Source organism: Danio rerio, chromosome 10, assembly GCF_052040795.2.
Source record: "Danio rerio strain M-AB ecotype USA chromosome 10, GRCz13ab, whole genome shotgun sequence".
In the NCBI taxonomy this organism is placed as follows: Eukaryota; Metazoa; Chordata; class Actinopteri; order Cypriniformes; family Danionidae; genus Danio; species Danio rerio.
The window spans coordinates 4,173,397-4,187,500 of record NC_141030.1 but is presented as its reverse complement, the minus strand read 5'-3'; the positions used below and the strand labels follow the sequence as shown (position 1 = coordinate 4,187,500).

Here is a 14,104-nt window from a genome sequence, read left to right as displayed (position 1 = left end):
ATTAAACATAAAATGAGATTGTTTTAGTTGCTAAAGTATTGTAAAATTAATTAATTAATTAATCTAAAAATACTGAAACACACAATAAAGAGAAACAGAACCAATAAAGACAAACACAAACTATTAATGAAAACTACAATAGTATCTCAAATATACAAAAAAAAAAAAAAAAAAAAACAGAATGGCATTTTGTTGAAAAAGTCGCTGCGACTTTTAATTGAAAATGCTCCTGTGAAGGCTAATTACTGTGAGACCTTATCAGCGTGTGCTCGTTAGGTCAAAATAATTAACTTGGGTGAGTCTTTTGTGCACAAGGTCCCTCGAACGTCCATCTCCTGATGTTCTAGCAGGAAAGAGAGCAAAGAAGTACATCGATTTCTCAAGAACAGGACGTGATGCCATGAATATGCAAAATAAGGGCAATTAAACACGTTTAAAAGATCCATTCACCCCAAAAATAATCATTTGTTCATCAACATGACTTCTGACCTGTACAGTTTTCTTACAAAAAAATGTACTTAATTTTATAGAAATACGTAAATTCATTGAAAAAGCTTATTCATAAATACTGTCAATCGAAAATAATATTAATTTAGGGGCTGATAATATTGACCTTAAAATGGTTAAAAAAATTTAAAACTGCTTTAATTCTAGCTGAAATAGGTAAAAAGTAGATAAGAAAAAAGTACTTCGAAATACTGAGAAAATGTCCTTGCTCCATTGAATGTCACTCGGAAAATATTTGAAAAAGAATATTTAGTTTAAAGGAGGGTCAATATTTTTGTCCTCAACTGTATACAGTTAAAATTATTCGCCCTCCTGTGAATTTTTTTAAATAATTCCAATATTTCCTAAATGATGTTTAACAAAGCAAGAAAATTTCCCACAGTATTTCCTATAATATTTTTTCTTCTGGAGAAAGTCTTATTTGTTTTATTTTGGCTAGAATAAAAGCAGTTTTTAATTTTTTAAAAACATTTTAAGATCAAAATTATTAGCCCCTTCCAGCTATATTTGTTTTCGATAGTTTACGGACAAACCATCGTTACACAATAACTTGCCTAATTACCCTAACCTGCCTAGTTAACCTAATTAACCTAGTTAAGCCTTTAAATGTCACTTTAAGCTGTATAGAAGTGTCTTGAAATATGTCTAGTCAAATATTATTTACTGTCATCATGAGAAAGATAAAATAAATCAGTTATTAGAAATGAGTTAATAAAACTATTATGATTAGAAATGGAATATTAAAAACTATAATACAGCAGTCCAGATAATGAAGGTCTTGAAATGAGGGGCTTACCTAAAGTTTTGGCCACCTCTAAGTCTTGCTGCATGTATGCGGTGCTTTTCTCGGTGTTGCCCAATGACCAGTAAGCGCTGCTGAGGGCCGAGAAAACTGAGCCGCGCAGTTTGAGGCTGCAGGTGCCGATCTTCAGCGCCGCCTCCAGGACCACCACTGATGCCCCATGATGGGAGGCGGTCAGAAGCTCTTGACCAATCACAGATACCACCACAAACGGGCTCTTGTCCAGCTTCATCTTCTGCAGCTGCTGGTAGGTCGGCTCTAGTGATTCTGCAGGCAAATGAATGAAAGCAACATTAGGGATTAGTAGAATATTAATAGAATTTAAAATATTTTTAAAAATATAAAATTTAATTAAAAATATATATTAAAATCATATAAAATAATCTAAAATATATATAAAATAAAAATCTACAAAAAATATATAGATAATATAAAACAAAATAAAATATATAGAATAGAAAATATAAATTAAATTAAAAAAATATTACTTAAAAACCACACAAAACTAAACAAAACAAAAATTTTATTTGATTAAAAAAAATTAATAAAATTAAAATATTAAAAATAAATAATATAAAATAATAATAAATAATAATATAAAAAATAATTTAATTTAATTAATCAAATTAAAATAAAATAACATATATTAAATATAATAAACATAAAATATTATTTAAAATTAAAAAAAATCAACAAAACAAAAAAATATTAATTTTATTATTATTATTAAGCTATTATATATTATTAGGCTAAATAATAAAAAAATCTCAAATAAAATAAAAATTATACCAAACAAAGCAAAAATAAAATGAAATTAAACAAAACAAACAAAATAAAATAAAATAAAATTGCTAAAATCTGACTAAAGTCTTTTTGATTACATTTGATGTTTTTGGTTTTGCTAATCAATCAGATCAAATTTGATCAAACCTTTGTTGCTAATTTAGAAATAGTTAGTCAACTTAAAGTACATATATGCCTAAAATAAAGAGACACTGTTGGTTAATTGACCACATCTTTTTTATTTTAGTAAATCTGAAAAAAAAAAAAATACAAAAAAAAAAAATACAGTTGAAGTCAGAATTATTAGCCCCCTTTTGATTTTATTTATTTTTTTTTAAATATTTCCCAAATTATTTTTAACAGAGCAAGGAAATTTTCACAGTGTGTCTGATAATATTTTTTCTTCTGGAGAAAGTCTTATTTGTTTTATTTTGGCTAGAATAAAAGCAGTTATTCATTTTTTAAAAACCATTTTTGGGACAAAATTATTAGCCTCTTTAAGCTATTTTTTTTTCAATAGTCTACCATCGTTATACAATAACTTGTCTAATTAACCTAACCTGCCTAGTTCACCATATTAACCTAGTTAAGCCTTTAAATGTCACTTTAAGCTGTAAAGAACTGTCTTGAAAAATATCAAGTAAAATATTATTTACTGTCATCATGTCAAAGATAAAATAAATCAGTTACTAGAAATAAGTTTTTAAAACTATTATGCTTAGAAATGTGCTGAAACAATCTTCCCTCCATTAAACAGAAATTGGTGAAAAAATAAACAAGGTCGCAAATAATTCAGGGGGGCTAATACTTCTGACTTCAACTGTGTATATATATATATATATATATATATATATATATATATATATATATATATATATATATATATATATATATATATATATATATATATATATATATATATATAATATTTATATTATATATTTTTTTTTTTTGGTAAATTGGACTGTTTATTAAACTGTTTGTTGTTGTTTTGTCGGTAGTAATTTAGAAAAAATTAGACAGCTGTTGAAAACTTGACCAAACTGGATTTTTTAAGCAAATCTAAAAAAAACTGGGCTTTTATATTTGATTTTTTAATTGAATTCAATTTGTGAACCAAACTGTAGTGCTGTAGTGCTTTGGCCTCACAGCAAGAAGGTCGCTGGTTCGAGCCTTAGCTGGCACAGTTGGCGTTTCTGTGAGGAGTTTGCATGTTCTCCCTGCGTTTGCGTGGGGATTTATTTTATTTATGTATCTATAAATTTTTTAATAGTTTATTCTATTTATTTTAATTCATTCATTCATTCATTCATTTTTTTTGGCTTAGTCCCTTTATTAATCCGGGGTCGCCACAGTGGAATGAACCGCTAACTTATCCAGCACGTTTTACGCAGCGGATGCCCTTCCAGCTGCAACCCATCTCTGTAAAACATCCAAACACACTCATTTTAAATCCAACATGTTTCTGTGATCAGCACAATAGGTAACATAAGTTCTTTTACTGTACAACATGCAGGACAAATGACTGTGAAGCAAACACAGTGTGTTCTGTGAACAAAAACAGCTTTTGTTAGCACAAAGCTGAGGTGATTACTCATGTATGTGTCATTTCCACACACTAAAACAGACGTTATTGTGGAAGTTACTTCTTAAACGTTCACCTTAGAAAAGCATATGTGTAAAACTAAGGCTTATAATACTACGGTAAGATTTACCATGCTACATTACGAACACACCATATGTGCAGAGGTGACCGCTGCGGGAGAAAGGAGACACAGTTAAAGAGTGAAACGCACACACTGTCATAAATCACGACGGGCCACAGTCGAGTGTCACGCGTTGTCCCCCCCCACCCCCCGGGACCTCCGAAGATCCATTTTTATCCGCCCTTCCCTCATTTATTTCCCTATCATATCTATGATGTATATTTCGTACCGTCCTTCTGAGAGGGTTTGATAGCTAATTCAGCATGTTTTCATCTTGGGTGCATATGTGTGTGCTGTCATGAGCGGTTTCATTTCATTCCCTGTGTTTTATCACTGCCAAAATATTTGCATTGGCCAATCAGTACCCAGGATCACAACTGACTGCTTTACGAAATGTTTTTACATTGCAGTATTGTCAAGTAGGGCTGGGCGATAAATCAAAACGAATTCACTAATAATAATGATCAAAAAGCTGCACATCTAGTAAATCTCCTTCTAAGGCCAGGGGGGGGGAGCTCTTGAGCGTAAACTCTGAACACCCATGAAGAAGAAACCCCAAATGTCCGTATATATTTAACTGCTTTCATTGATTCAGCACGACTACAAATAAACCCAACCTTAAAACATTATGCGATTCTGAGTGTGCCTCAGGGCGAAGCAGTGGCGCAGTGCTGTCGCCTCACACCAAGAAGGTCGCTGGTTCGAGCCTCGGCTCAGTTGGCGTTTCTGTGTGGAGTTTGCATGTTCTCCCTGCCTTTGCGTGGGTTTCCTCCGGGTGCTCCGGTTTCCCCCACAGTCCAAAGACATGCAGTACAGGTCAATTGGGTAGGCTACATTGTCCGTAGTGTATGAGTGTGTGTGTGTGTGAATGTGTGTGTGGATGTTTCCCAGAGATGGGTTGTGGCTGAAAGGGCATCCGCTGCGTAAAAACTCGCTGGATAAGTTGACAGTTCATTCCGCTGTGGTGACCCCAGATTAATAAAGGGACTAAGCCAACAAGAAAATGAATGAATGAATGAGTGTGCCTCAAGTAGTCGAGTGGGTTTGACAAACCACCTACAGAAAGCACTCTTTCACCTCTCTGTCATCTTAACCAACATTTACCCCAGTTTTGCACCAGACACGATCACTCAACGTCTATAAGAAAAATAATAATAATTAAAAAATGTAATAAAAGTGAAACATTGTGCATTTGTGAAGTGAGCTTCATGCAGGTGAGTGTGCTTGACAAACCTCCTGTAAAAACCCTAAAACTAGGCAAAATTCTAACCCCGGCCACATGCTAACTACATGTAATTATTAATATTACTCAGTAGTTAAATAATTAGTTATGCTGTAACAACGTCGCCTTCAAATAAAGTGTAACTGGATTTATTTCTAAAACCCTGCTCACACTTTTTTGGTCGTCTTAGACAAATTTGAGAAATCCTAAACGCTTTCTGAAATTCTAGTTGAAAATATGTGGTCTTTGATCATTAGTTTAACATGTTGACAGGTGGCTGCTTAATAGGCGTTAGGGGCGTAACTATACACCAATGTGTAATATTTAACAGTAACCAAACACGATACACGTGGTTCTGTAAGGTTCATGGTTTTGGACCCACCCCTGCTGAAAAATCCAGCTTATACCAGCCTAGGATGGTTGGCTGGTTTTAGCTGGTCAACCAGCCTGATTTTAGAGGGGTTTTGGCCACTTGTAGGCTGGTTTCCAAGCCATTTCCAGCCTGGTTTTAGTTGGACAGGCATGGAGATGACCAGCTTTTGATATACACTACCTGACAAAAGTCTTGTCGTCGATTCCACTTTTAAGAGCAACAAATAATACCTTGACTTCTAGTTGATCATTTGGAAAAGTGGCAGAAGGTAGATTTTTCAGGTTGAACTGCATCCCAATCATCACAAATACTGCAGAAGAGCTATTAGAACCTGCATGGACCCAAGATTCTCAGAGAAATCTGTCAAGTTTGGTAAAGGAAAAATCATGGTTTGGGTTTACATTCAGTATGTGGGTGTACGAGAGAGCTGCAGAGTGGATGACAACATTAACAGCCTGGGGTATCAAGACATTTGTGCTGCCCATTACATTACAAACCACAGCCTCCACATCAAAGTTGTTAAAAAGCAAAGAAGGTGCTCCAGGATTGGCCAGACCAGTCACCCGATTGGAACATTATTGAGCATGTCTGGGGTAAGATGAAGTAGGAGGCTTTGAAGATGAATCCAAGCAATCTTGATGAACTCTGGGAGTCCTGCAAGAACGCTTTCTTTGCCATTTCAGATGACTTTATTAATCAGTGATTTGAGTCAGTGCAGAGATGTATGGATGCAGTCCTCCAAGCTCATGATGGAGTCAGACACAATATTCATTCGGTTTCCACTGCAGCATGACTTTATATTTTATACTGGACATTATTTCTGTTAAGTGACAAGACTTGTGTCTAAGCAAAGTCAGACCTTACTGTCCAAATGAAATTATTAAAAATCGAGCATGATCATATTTTATTTTGGTAAAATTAGCTAAATCTAGAGGCCTTTGCCTTTCATATAAGCCACTTCTGATACCAAACGATCAACTAGAAGTCAAGTTATTATTTGTTGTACCTAAAACTTGGATAGACGACAAGACTTTTTACCTCAGAATTCCTTGATACACAGAACACTTCTTGTTATTATTATCAATATTAAAAACAATTGTGCTTGAATATTACCAAACATCCTACTGACCACAAATGTTTTAAAGTATATCATCAGCTCTATCACATTTCGAATCTAGTTGCATTCATGGTGAATGAATCTGCACACAGCTAAAAAAGAGGATTGGGAACGCGGAGAGCGATTTTCGACAGGTTTAATTCCCTCTTGTCGTGTAGCCGTCAGGCGTGAACGTCCTCTGCCGGGGGCTACAAACACTCGGGTGGGTTTGTCATACACATTCATATCGCGTAATTGCATTCAGCCTGACACTTTTACAAGTCGCATAAATCGGAGTGGCGAGAAACTCTTTGGCTTGGGGACGGAAGTGAGTGTGTGTGTGTGTGAATCTAGTTAACAGCAGACACGGGCATGATAAACAAGAGCGCAGAAGTGCTTATGCAGCCCGCCACGGTGAGGAGGGTTTAATGATGAGCCTCTGGGTGCCTATCTTTCCTTCCTCTCTACGCTTTTCTCTTTCTCTCTGCCGCTTCCCTCTCTTCTGTCGAGAGGCTTTGCCATGTGAAACAGAGGCTTTGACAAGTCTGTCTGGCGTCTCGTGGGAAGCGGCTAAATAAAGAAATAATAACAGAGACTGACAACAACACCCACTTGAATTTCATTGTGTTTACTTTCTTTTAGTCTATTTACATTGCCATTCCTAAACTAAGCCGTGTGGATTTCCATATCTGTAATTCGCTGTGTACCCGCAGAGTTCTAGTATTCCCTGTAGCTCAAAAAAATACGGAGGTTTCAGGTAGACGCACGGCTAATTTATCACGCTTCATACCACTGGGACAGGCTAAAAACACATAGAGAGAGAAGAAACCGTCTGTGGATGAAGTATAACCATGAATCACATCAATACTTCAAACGTTTCAAAAAAATAAAGAAATAAAATAAGGAGGAGGTTGCAGATCCCTCCAGTGATGCATGGTTATATTCAGACAGGCAAAGCTATACAACTACAGTTAGTAGGGTAGGGTAGGTAGGTCCAGTATGTGGGTAGGAACAGGTAGGAAAAGTAGATGCATGGTTATATTCAGACAACACTAGACAGCTACAGTAGGTAGGGTAAGGTAGGTAGATACCGTAGGTAGGTAGATAGGTAGGGTAGATGCATGGTTATATTCAGACAATGCTAGATAGCTATGTAGGTAGGGTGGGGTAAGTAGGTACAGTAGGTACAGTAAGTAGGTAGGTACAGGTAGGTAGGGTAGATGCATGGTTATATTCAGACAATGCTAGATAGCTATGTAGGTAGGGTAGGGTAAGTAGGTACAGTAGGTAGGGTAGGTACAGTAAGTAGGTAGGTACAGGTAGGTAGGGTAGATGCATGGTTATATTCAGACAATGCTAGATAGCTATGTAGGTAGGGTAGGGTAAGTAGGTACAGTAGGTAGGGTAGGTACAGTAAGTAGGTAGGTACAGGTAGGTAGGGTAGATGCATGGTTATATTCAGACAATGCTAGATAGCTATGTAGGTAGGGTAGGGTAAGTAGGTACAGTAGGTAGGGTAGGTACAGTAAGTAGGTAGGTACAGGTAGGTAGGGTAGATGCATGGTTATATTCAGACAATGCCAGATAGCTATGTAGGTAGGGTAGGGTAAGTAGGTACAGTAGGTAGGGTAGGTACAGTAAGTAGGTAGGTACAGGTAGGTAGGGTAGATGCATGGTTATATTCAGACAATGCTGTATAGCTACAGTAGGTAGGGGAGGTAGGTACAGTAGGTAGGTAGGTACAGTTAAGTGGGGTAGATGCACTGTATATTCAGACAACACTTGATAGCTACAGTTGGTAGAATAGGTAGATATAGTAGATAGGTGGGTAGGTAGGCAGGTACAGGTAGGTAGGGTAAATGCATGGTTATATTCAGACAATGCTAGATAGCTACAGTAGGTAGGGTAGGGTAGGTAGATACAGTAGGTAGGTAGGTACAGGTAGGTAGGGTAGATGCCTGGTTATATTCAGACAATGCTAAATAGCTACAGTAGGTAGGGTAGGGAAGGTAGATACAGTAGGTAGGTGGGTAAGTAGGAACAGGTAGGTAGAATAAATGCATGGTTATATTCAGACAACACTAGATAGATACAGTAGGTAGGGTAGGGTATATAGGTACAGTAGGTAGGTAGGTACAAGTTGTTAGGGTAGAAGCATGGTTATATTCAGACAACGCTAGTTAGCTACAGTAAGTAGGGTAAAGTAGGTAAATAGGTAGGTAGGTGCAGGTAGGTAGGGTAGATGCATGGTTACTTTCGGACAATGCTAGATAGCTATAGTAGGTAGGGTAGGGTAGGTAGGTGCATGATTATATTCAGAAAAACAAAGCTAGATAGCTACAGTCGGTACTGTAAGGTAGGGTAGGGTAGGGTAGGGTAAGGTAGGGTAGGCTAAGGTAAGTTAGGGTAGGGGATGGAAGAATGGATGAATGGATGGATGGAAAGATAGATAGATGCTGTCTGGGTTTTCACTGTCTATCTACACCACCCTTTCTTCATGTGTTCCAATACTTTTTTCCTTGTCATTTCATTTTATTACACATAACACATTTGTAAACTAATTGGATTTGTTTTCTTTTCATACATGTATTTATGTCATATATATGTTCACGTTTTAACTAACGTGGTTCAAAGGATGGATCTGTGACAGAGCAACTAAGGTTTTGGGAAACACATCTCATAACATCAATCATTTCCCATACAGTGCATCATGCTATGGTAGTTCAGCAGCGAATTATGTAGTTGCTTGAGAAATGCACCCCAGCTCGACAGGCACGAGTCTGTCGACGAGTCCTGAGATTATCCAAAGTATGATTTCCCAAGTCTGCAACTTTTCAACACAAACCAAAAAGCCGTGTCTGTTATCCTCCCGCAGCAGCCGAACAAAATCGGCTCAGGTTCCACCTCTCGTCTTAGCGCACAGGCTTTTCGAACGGCACCTCTGATGGTGTGTGAAGCCGAGAAGAGAACAATTAAATTAAAGTTAGGTAATCCCGCATGCAAATCCTCACACAAGGGCGCTACAAAAGCGATAAAGGGATGAGAAGAAGTGAGAGAGCGACAGAAAGCCGGTCTCTTGTTATCAGTGAGCCCAGGGGCCCGTGAGCGATCACCTCTCTGCCCAGAGCCGATTTGGAGAGACTGTTCAACATAATCTACTCTCTCTGTGGCTCAGCGTGCACGTCTGGCACTGAGGGACGACGCGGCGAAATAAGGGGACATAATTAGCAGATAAAAACGGCCCTGTTTGGATGTCCTCCCAGAGACGCGGCTGTTTGCGTGACCCTGTTTATTTCAAGACTACGATTTACATCAGAGCGTCCCGAAAGCATTCCTCAAGCACCTACAGCTAACGGCCAGTCAGAGGATGTGGTATACAGACACACACTGTAAACACACACACATCATCCTGCAACAGACAAATTCTCTGCAAGAACGGGATTTCTCAACCCAGGCTCATTGGAAATATGGTCCCAGGACTACCCCCGTTCCTTTAATTACTCACTGGACTGGCACTGTGCATGTTAGAATGCATGTCATGCACCAAATCGGTCAACTGGTGGTCAATTCATCAATCATTTCTGTTACACATATCCTACACAGAGTCCGCAGTCTATCAATGGTTGAGTTTTACCCGCCAAAACAAACACACACACAAAAAAATCAGCTGTTTACCTCTTAGTGGGGACTTCATGGCGGCCTCCACCATTCCCACCAGCAGCTGCAGGCTCTTGGGATCCTGCGCCAATCCCGAGGCGAAGGCGGCCAGGGCGTCCGCATGGCGGCCCAGGTACTGAAGGGCAACACCCTGTCGGAAGTACGCCTGAAAGAAAGAGGACCAGAAAGAAAGCACATTAGTATTGGTGTGCTATAAAATGAAGCACTCCCAAATAAACACATCTTGCACATCACACTCATGAAGATTTTTATGGGTGACATTCTTGAAGAAAATACAAAACCAAAGTCGTAACAAAAACCACATCGTAACACTTAGTTAGAGATTAACGATTTCAACAGTGATGTTATTACTGTACTACTGTAAATGATCAAACTGATATCATCTGATGTCCTTGTTGCTGAATTAATATGTTTTTTGTGTTTAGTTGTTTTTTTTTTGTTGTTTTTTTTTGAGTGATTTGTGCGCTTTGCGTTTTATTTTATTTTTATTTTTTTGTTTGCTCCTTGTGGTTTCCTTTTCTTGTCGTGTCATATTGTGTTGGTTCCGTTTTGTTTAGGTCCACGCATCAGTTTTTTCCATTCCAGGTTCCAGTTCAATTTAGTTCAGTTCCAGTTTAGTTCGAGTTCGGTTCAGATATGTTTCAGTTTCAGTTTCAGTTTAGTCAAGTTTAATTTAGTTTAGGTTCCGTTTAGTTCAGTTCCTTTTTGTTGCGTTGCATTGTGTTACGTTGCATTGTGTTGTGTTTTGTTATGTTACATTGCGTTACATAACATTGTGTTGCGTTGCATTGTTTTACATTACATTATGTTACGTTGTGTTACTTTAGATTACGTTTCAGTTCAGTTCCAGTTTATTTGACTTTATTTAGTTTAGGTTCGATTCAGTTTTGTTTTATTTTGGTTTCGTTCTTTTAGGTTTCATTCAGTTCCTTTCTGTTCCTTTTTGTTTCAGTTCAGTTTTGTTTTATTGAACTTCAGTTCAGTTCCAGTTTCCATTTTGTTTATTAGTTTAGTTTAATTTTGGTTCAGTTTTGTTTTGTTTGGTTTCATTTTAGTTTGGTTCAATTAGGCTGTGCAAAGTTCCTATCCATTGCGCTTCATTTTAGTTCAGTTCAGTTCGGTTTAGTTTACTTTAGTTTTGGTTCGGTTCAGTTTTATTTTGTTTAGTTTTAATTTGGTTCGGTTCATTAAGATTCGGTTTAGTTTGTTTCTGTAGCTTTTAAATTAAATTAAATTAAATTAAGTTAAAGTTCAGTTAGAGTTTACTTTTTTTTTCTACTTTACTTTAGGTTCAGTTCAGTTTCGTTTTGTTTCAAGAGTTCACACTTAGCTAATGATTGATTATAAAGCTTGTTTGGCATGCTGTCCCAGGAGAGAGGCCTAAGCTCATTAGATCCTCGAGCCCTGGGCTCCTTCCCATTTTCTAGGTAAGAAGGGAGTTTGAGCTCAAGTAGATCTCGATAACTCCTCTGCTGTAGTAGCTAATGAACAGATAGTGATTGCTCTCAAGAGATAACTACTAAGTAGCAGCATGTCTATGGTGCTGATTTGGATTATTCAATTAACTTAAGTTGTGTGTTTTTGGACGGTGGGAGGAACCTGCGAAACCCGAAGGAAACTCACGTGAACACGAGGAGAATGTGTAAACTTCACACAGAGACGTTGGCTGGTCTGGTAAGGACTCGATTCAGTGACGTTCTTCTGTGGTGTAACAGTGCTAACCACTGGGTCACCGTGCAACCCATCTAGGAAAGGAGGAGGAGTGGAAGGGGGGATTCTTCAAAACGAAGATGGCTGTTATATGGAACTTAGAGTATTTATAGTGGCTTAGGAATCGTCTGATTGGTGAATCATAAATTGAATAATGCCGGTCCAGCTGCAAGCAATCATAAGCATGTGATCCTCTCGAAATTAGTTTATAAATAAACTTCCCTTAGTTTCAGTTTGGTTCGGTTCATTTACATTTCGTTTAGTTCCTATTCATTGCGTTTCATTTCAGTACATTACAGTTTTGTTTAATTTATTTTAAGTTCAGTTCTGTTGCATTACCTTATGCCTGGAGTACAATGATTTCCACAAATATATAACAGAGTACAAGTGCTTTTCACAATGATAATAATAATAAAAGTGTTTCTTTAGCAGTTATTATTCATATCTACTAGATTAATGATTTCTACCGAGTCACGGCAGCTGAAAATTAATTACTGCAATTGATATAAACATATTCGGTTAGAAAACACATACATTATATTTTTTTTCACTCTACTACTATTGTTCCTGTATTTTTCATCAAATAAATTAGCATTCAAGACTACTTTACTTTAATTTAATTAATTTAATTCTTTAAATTATAATTCAATTTAATAATAATTACTTATCCCGATGTTTGTTTTGGTGTACACTTTCCTCTATTCTCTCAACTGTATAAAAAAACCATAAAAGCACAACTTTGACAAACACATTTAGGATGTTTACAGTCTATCCCTCCTGAACTGTAGGTGCTGATATGGAAATCTGACATGCTTGCATTCATGTTTTCAGAGCGGATGCTGGTGGGATGCACACCAGAGCGCTGGACTGTATTAAACATCACAGTAGTTGACGCATAATGTCCTCTCTATATTCACCGTGAGGAACTGATGGACTGATAAACACCATCATTTTCACTGGCGTTTGACAAAAGGGCGAGTGCTACACATATACGGCTCATTCACAATTATTATCTCACACAGCCGTTCATTAGATCAGCCCAAGTGTGTGTGTGTGTGTGTGTGTGCGGCCCACTTCCAGTCGAGCTGATAACGGCTGGGAGGGAGACCAGAGGAAGATTAAGACATGACATTGAATTTATGAAGGCCCCTATAATTAATTTCACTTTGCAAAGGGAGCCCTTTGATTACAGTCTACCTCTCTTTTTCTCTCGTTTTTTTTCGGACAGCTTCATTGAAACGAATGGGGATGCATATTGAATTCAACACATTAACCTTTGGTCTAACCGTGTTATTATAGGACGTCGCAGGCCACCGTGCTTGGCTCGATATTAATTGCCTCTTTGTATACGGCCGAGTGCGCTGCGATTGGATGCGCTCAGGCCGATGTACGTACACAAGCACGTTGAGCGCTCTTAGGTTTCCGACATCAATATCTGCCTGGAGGCAAATGGATTCGGGGGATTTTTCTTTCAGACAGCTGGGATTCAAATCCTATTTCTGTAATGCGATTTTAAAGCAAATGTGTTTTTTTTTTATCTGCAAGCGAGAGCGAAACAAATACGTGATTATTCAACTTAAGCAAACAGCGCACTTGAATTAAATTAACTTGATTAAAGGACAGGCCGGGCCGTGTGTTCAATCTCTCCGCCAAAATCCAAAAGCTCTAATTGATTGATTGTTTTTTTTGTTTTTTATTTGAAAGTTTCTTAAAAATTGTTTAGAAAAGGAGGCAATGCGAAGTTAAAAGACATTTACTCCTAATATCCAGAGATAGGAGGAGAGAAATTGGCTTAAAATGATGGTAATGAAACAGTTTTACAATGAAATAGTTTAACCTAGTAGTCACACGTTATTAGATGTTAATATTAGGTTAGATTTAGGTCGTCAGTGTCTAAGGACAATGTTATTTTGACGTCCAATAATGATGTGAGAAAGTTGCATTAGAAAGTGACCAAAATTCAACGTCGAGCCAACATCTTAAACCAACGTCATATTGGCGTCAAAAACTGACATTTATTCATCAGGTATAGCAAACAAAATCCAATGTCTGATAGCCGATATGTTGGTAAAATTGTCGAGCCAACATCTTAAACTATCTTCATACTGCCGTCAAATACTGACATTTATTCATCAGGTATAGCCAACAAAATCCAACGTCTGATAGACAATATATTGGTAACATCGTCGAGCTAACATCTTAAACCATCGTCATATTGGCATCAAAT

At 37.4% G+C, this 14,104-nt stretch overlaps 1 protein-coding gene and 1 long non-coding RNA gene across 5 annotated transcripts in view; one reads left to right on the top strand and one right to left on the bottom strand.

Annotated features, from left to right (window-relative positions):
- Nucleotides 1-14,104, bottom strand: part of ttc28 (tetratricopeptide repeat domain 28) — a 500,907-nt gene that overhangs the window by 151,202 nt on the left and 335,601 nt on the right. For all 4 annotated transcript variants that reach the window (XM_087269938.2, XM_087269939.2, XM_087269940.1 and 1 more), the window contains 2 exons: nucleotides 10,165-10,312; nucleotides 1,304-1,576 (listed from right to left, as the gene is read on the bottom strand). In XM_087269938.2, coding sequence (XP_087126064.1) covers nucleotides 1,304-1,576; nucleotides 10,165-10,312 — 421 coding nt within the window. The remainder of the gene's footprint in view (nucleotides 1-1,303; nucleotides 1,577-10,164; nucleotides 10,313-14,104) is intronic.
- Nucleotides 1-14,104, top strand: part of LOC147834968 (uncharacterized) — a 722,499-nt gene that overhangs the window by 624,805 nt on the left and 83,590 nt on the right. The gene's annotated exons all lie outside the window — the stretch shown is intronic.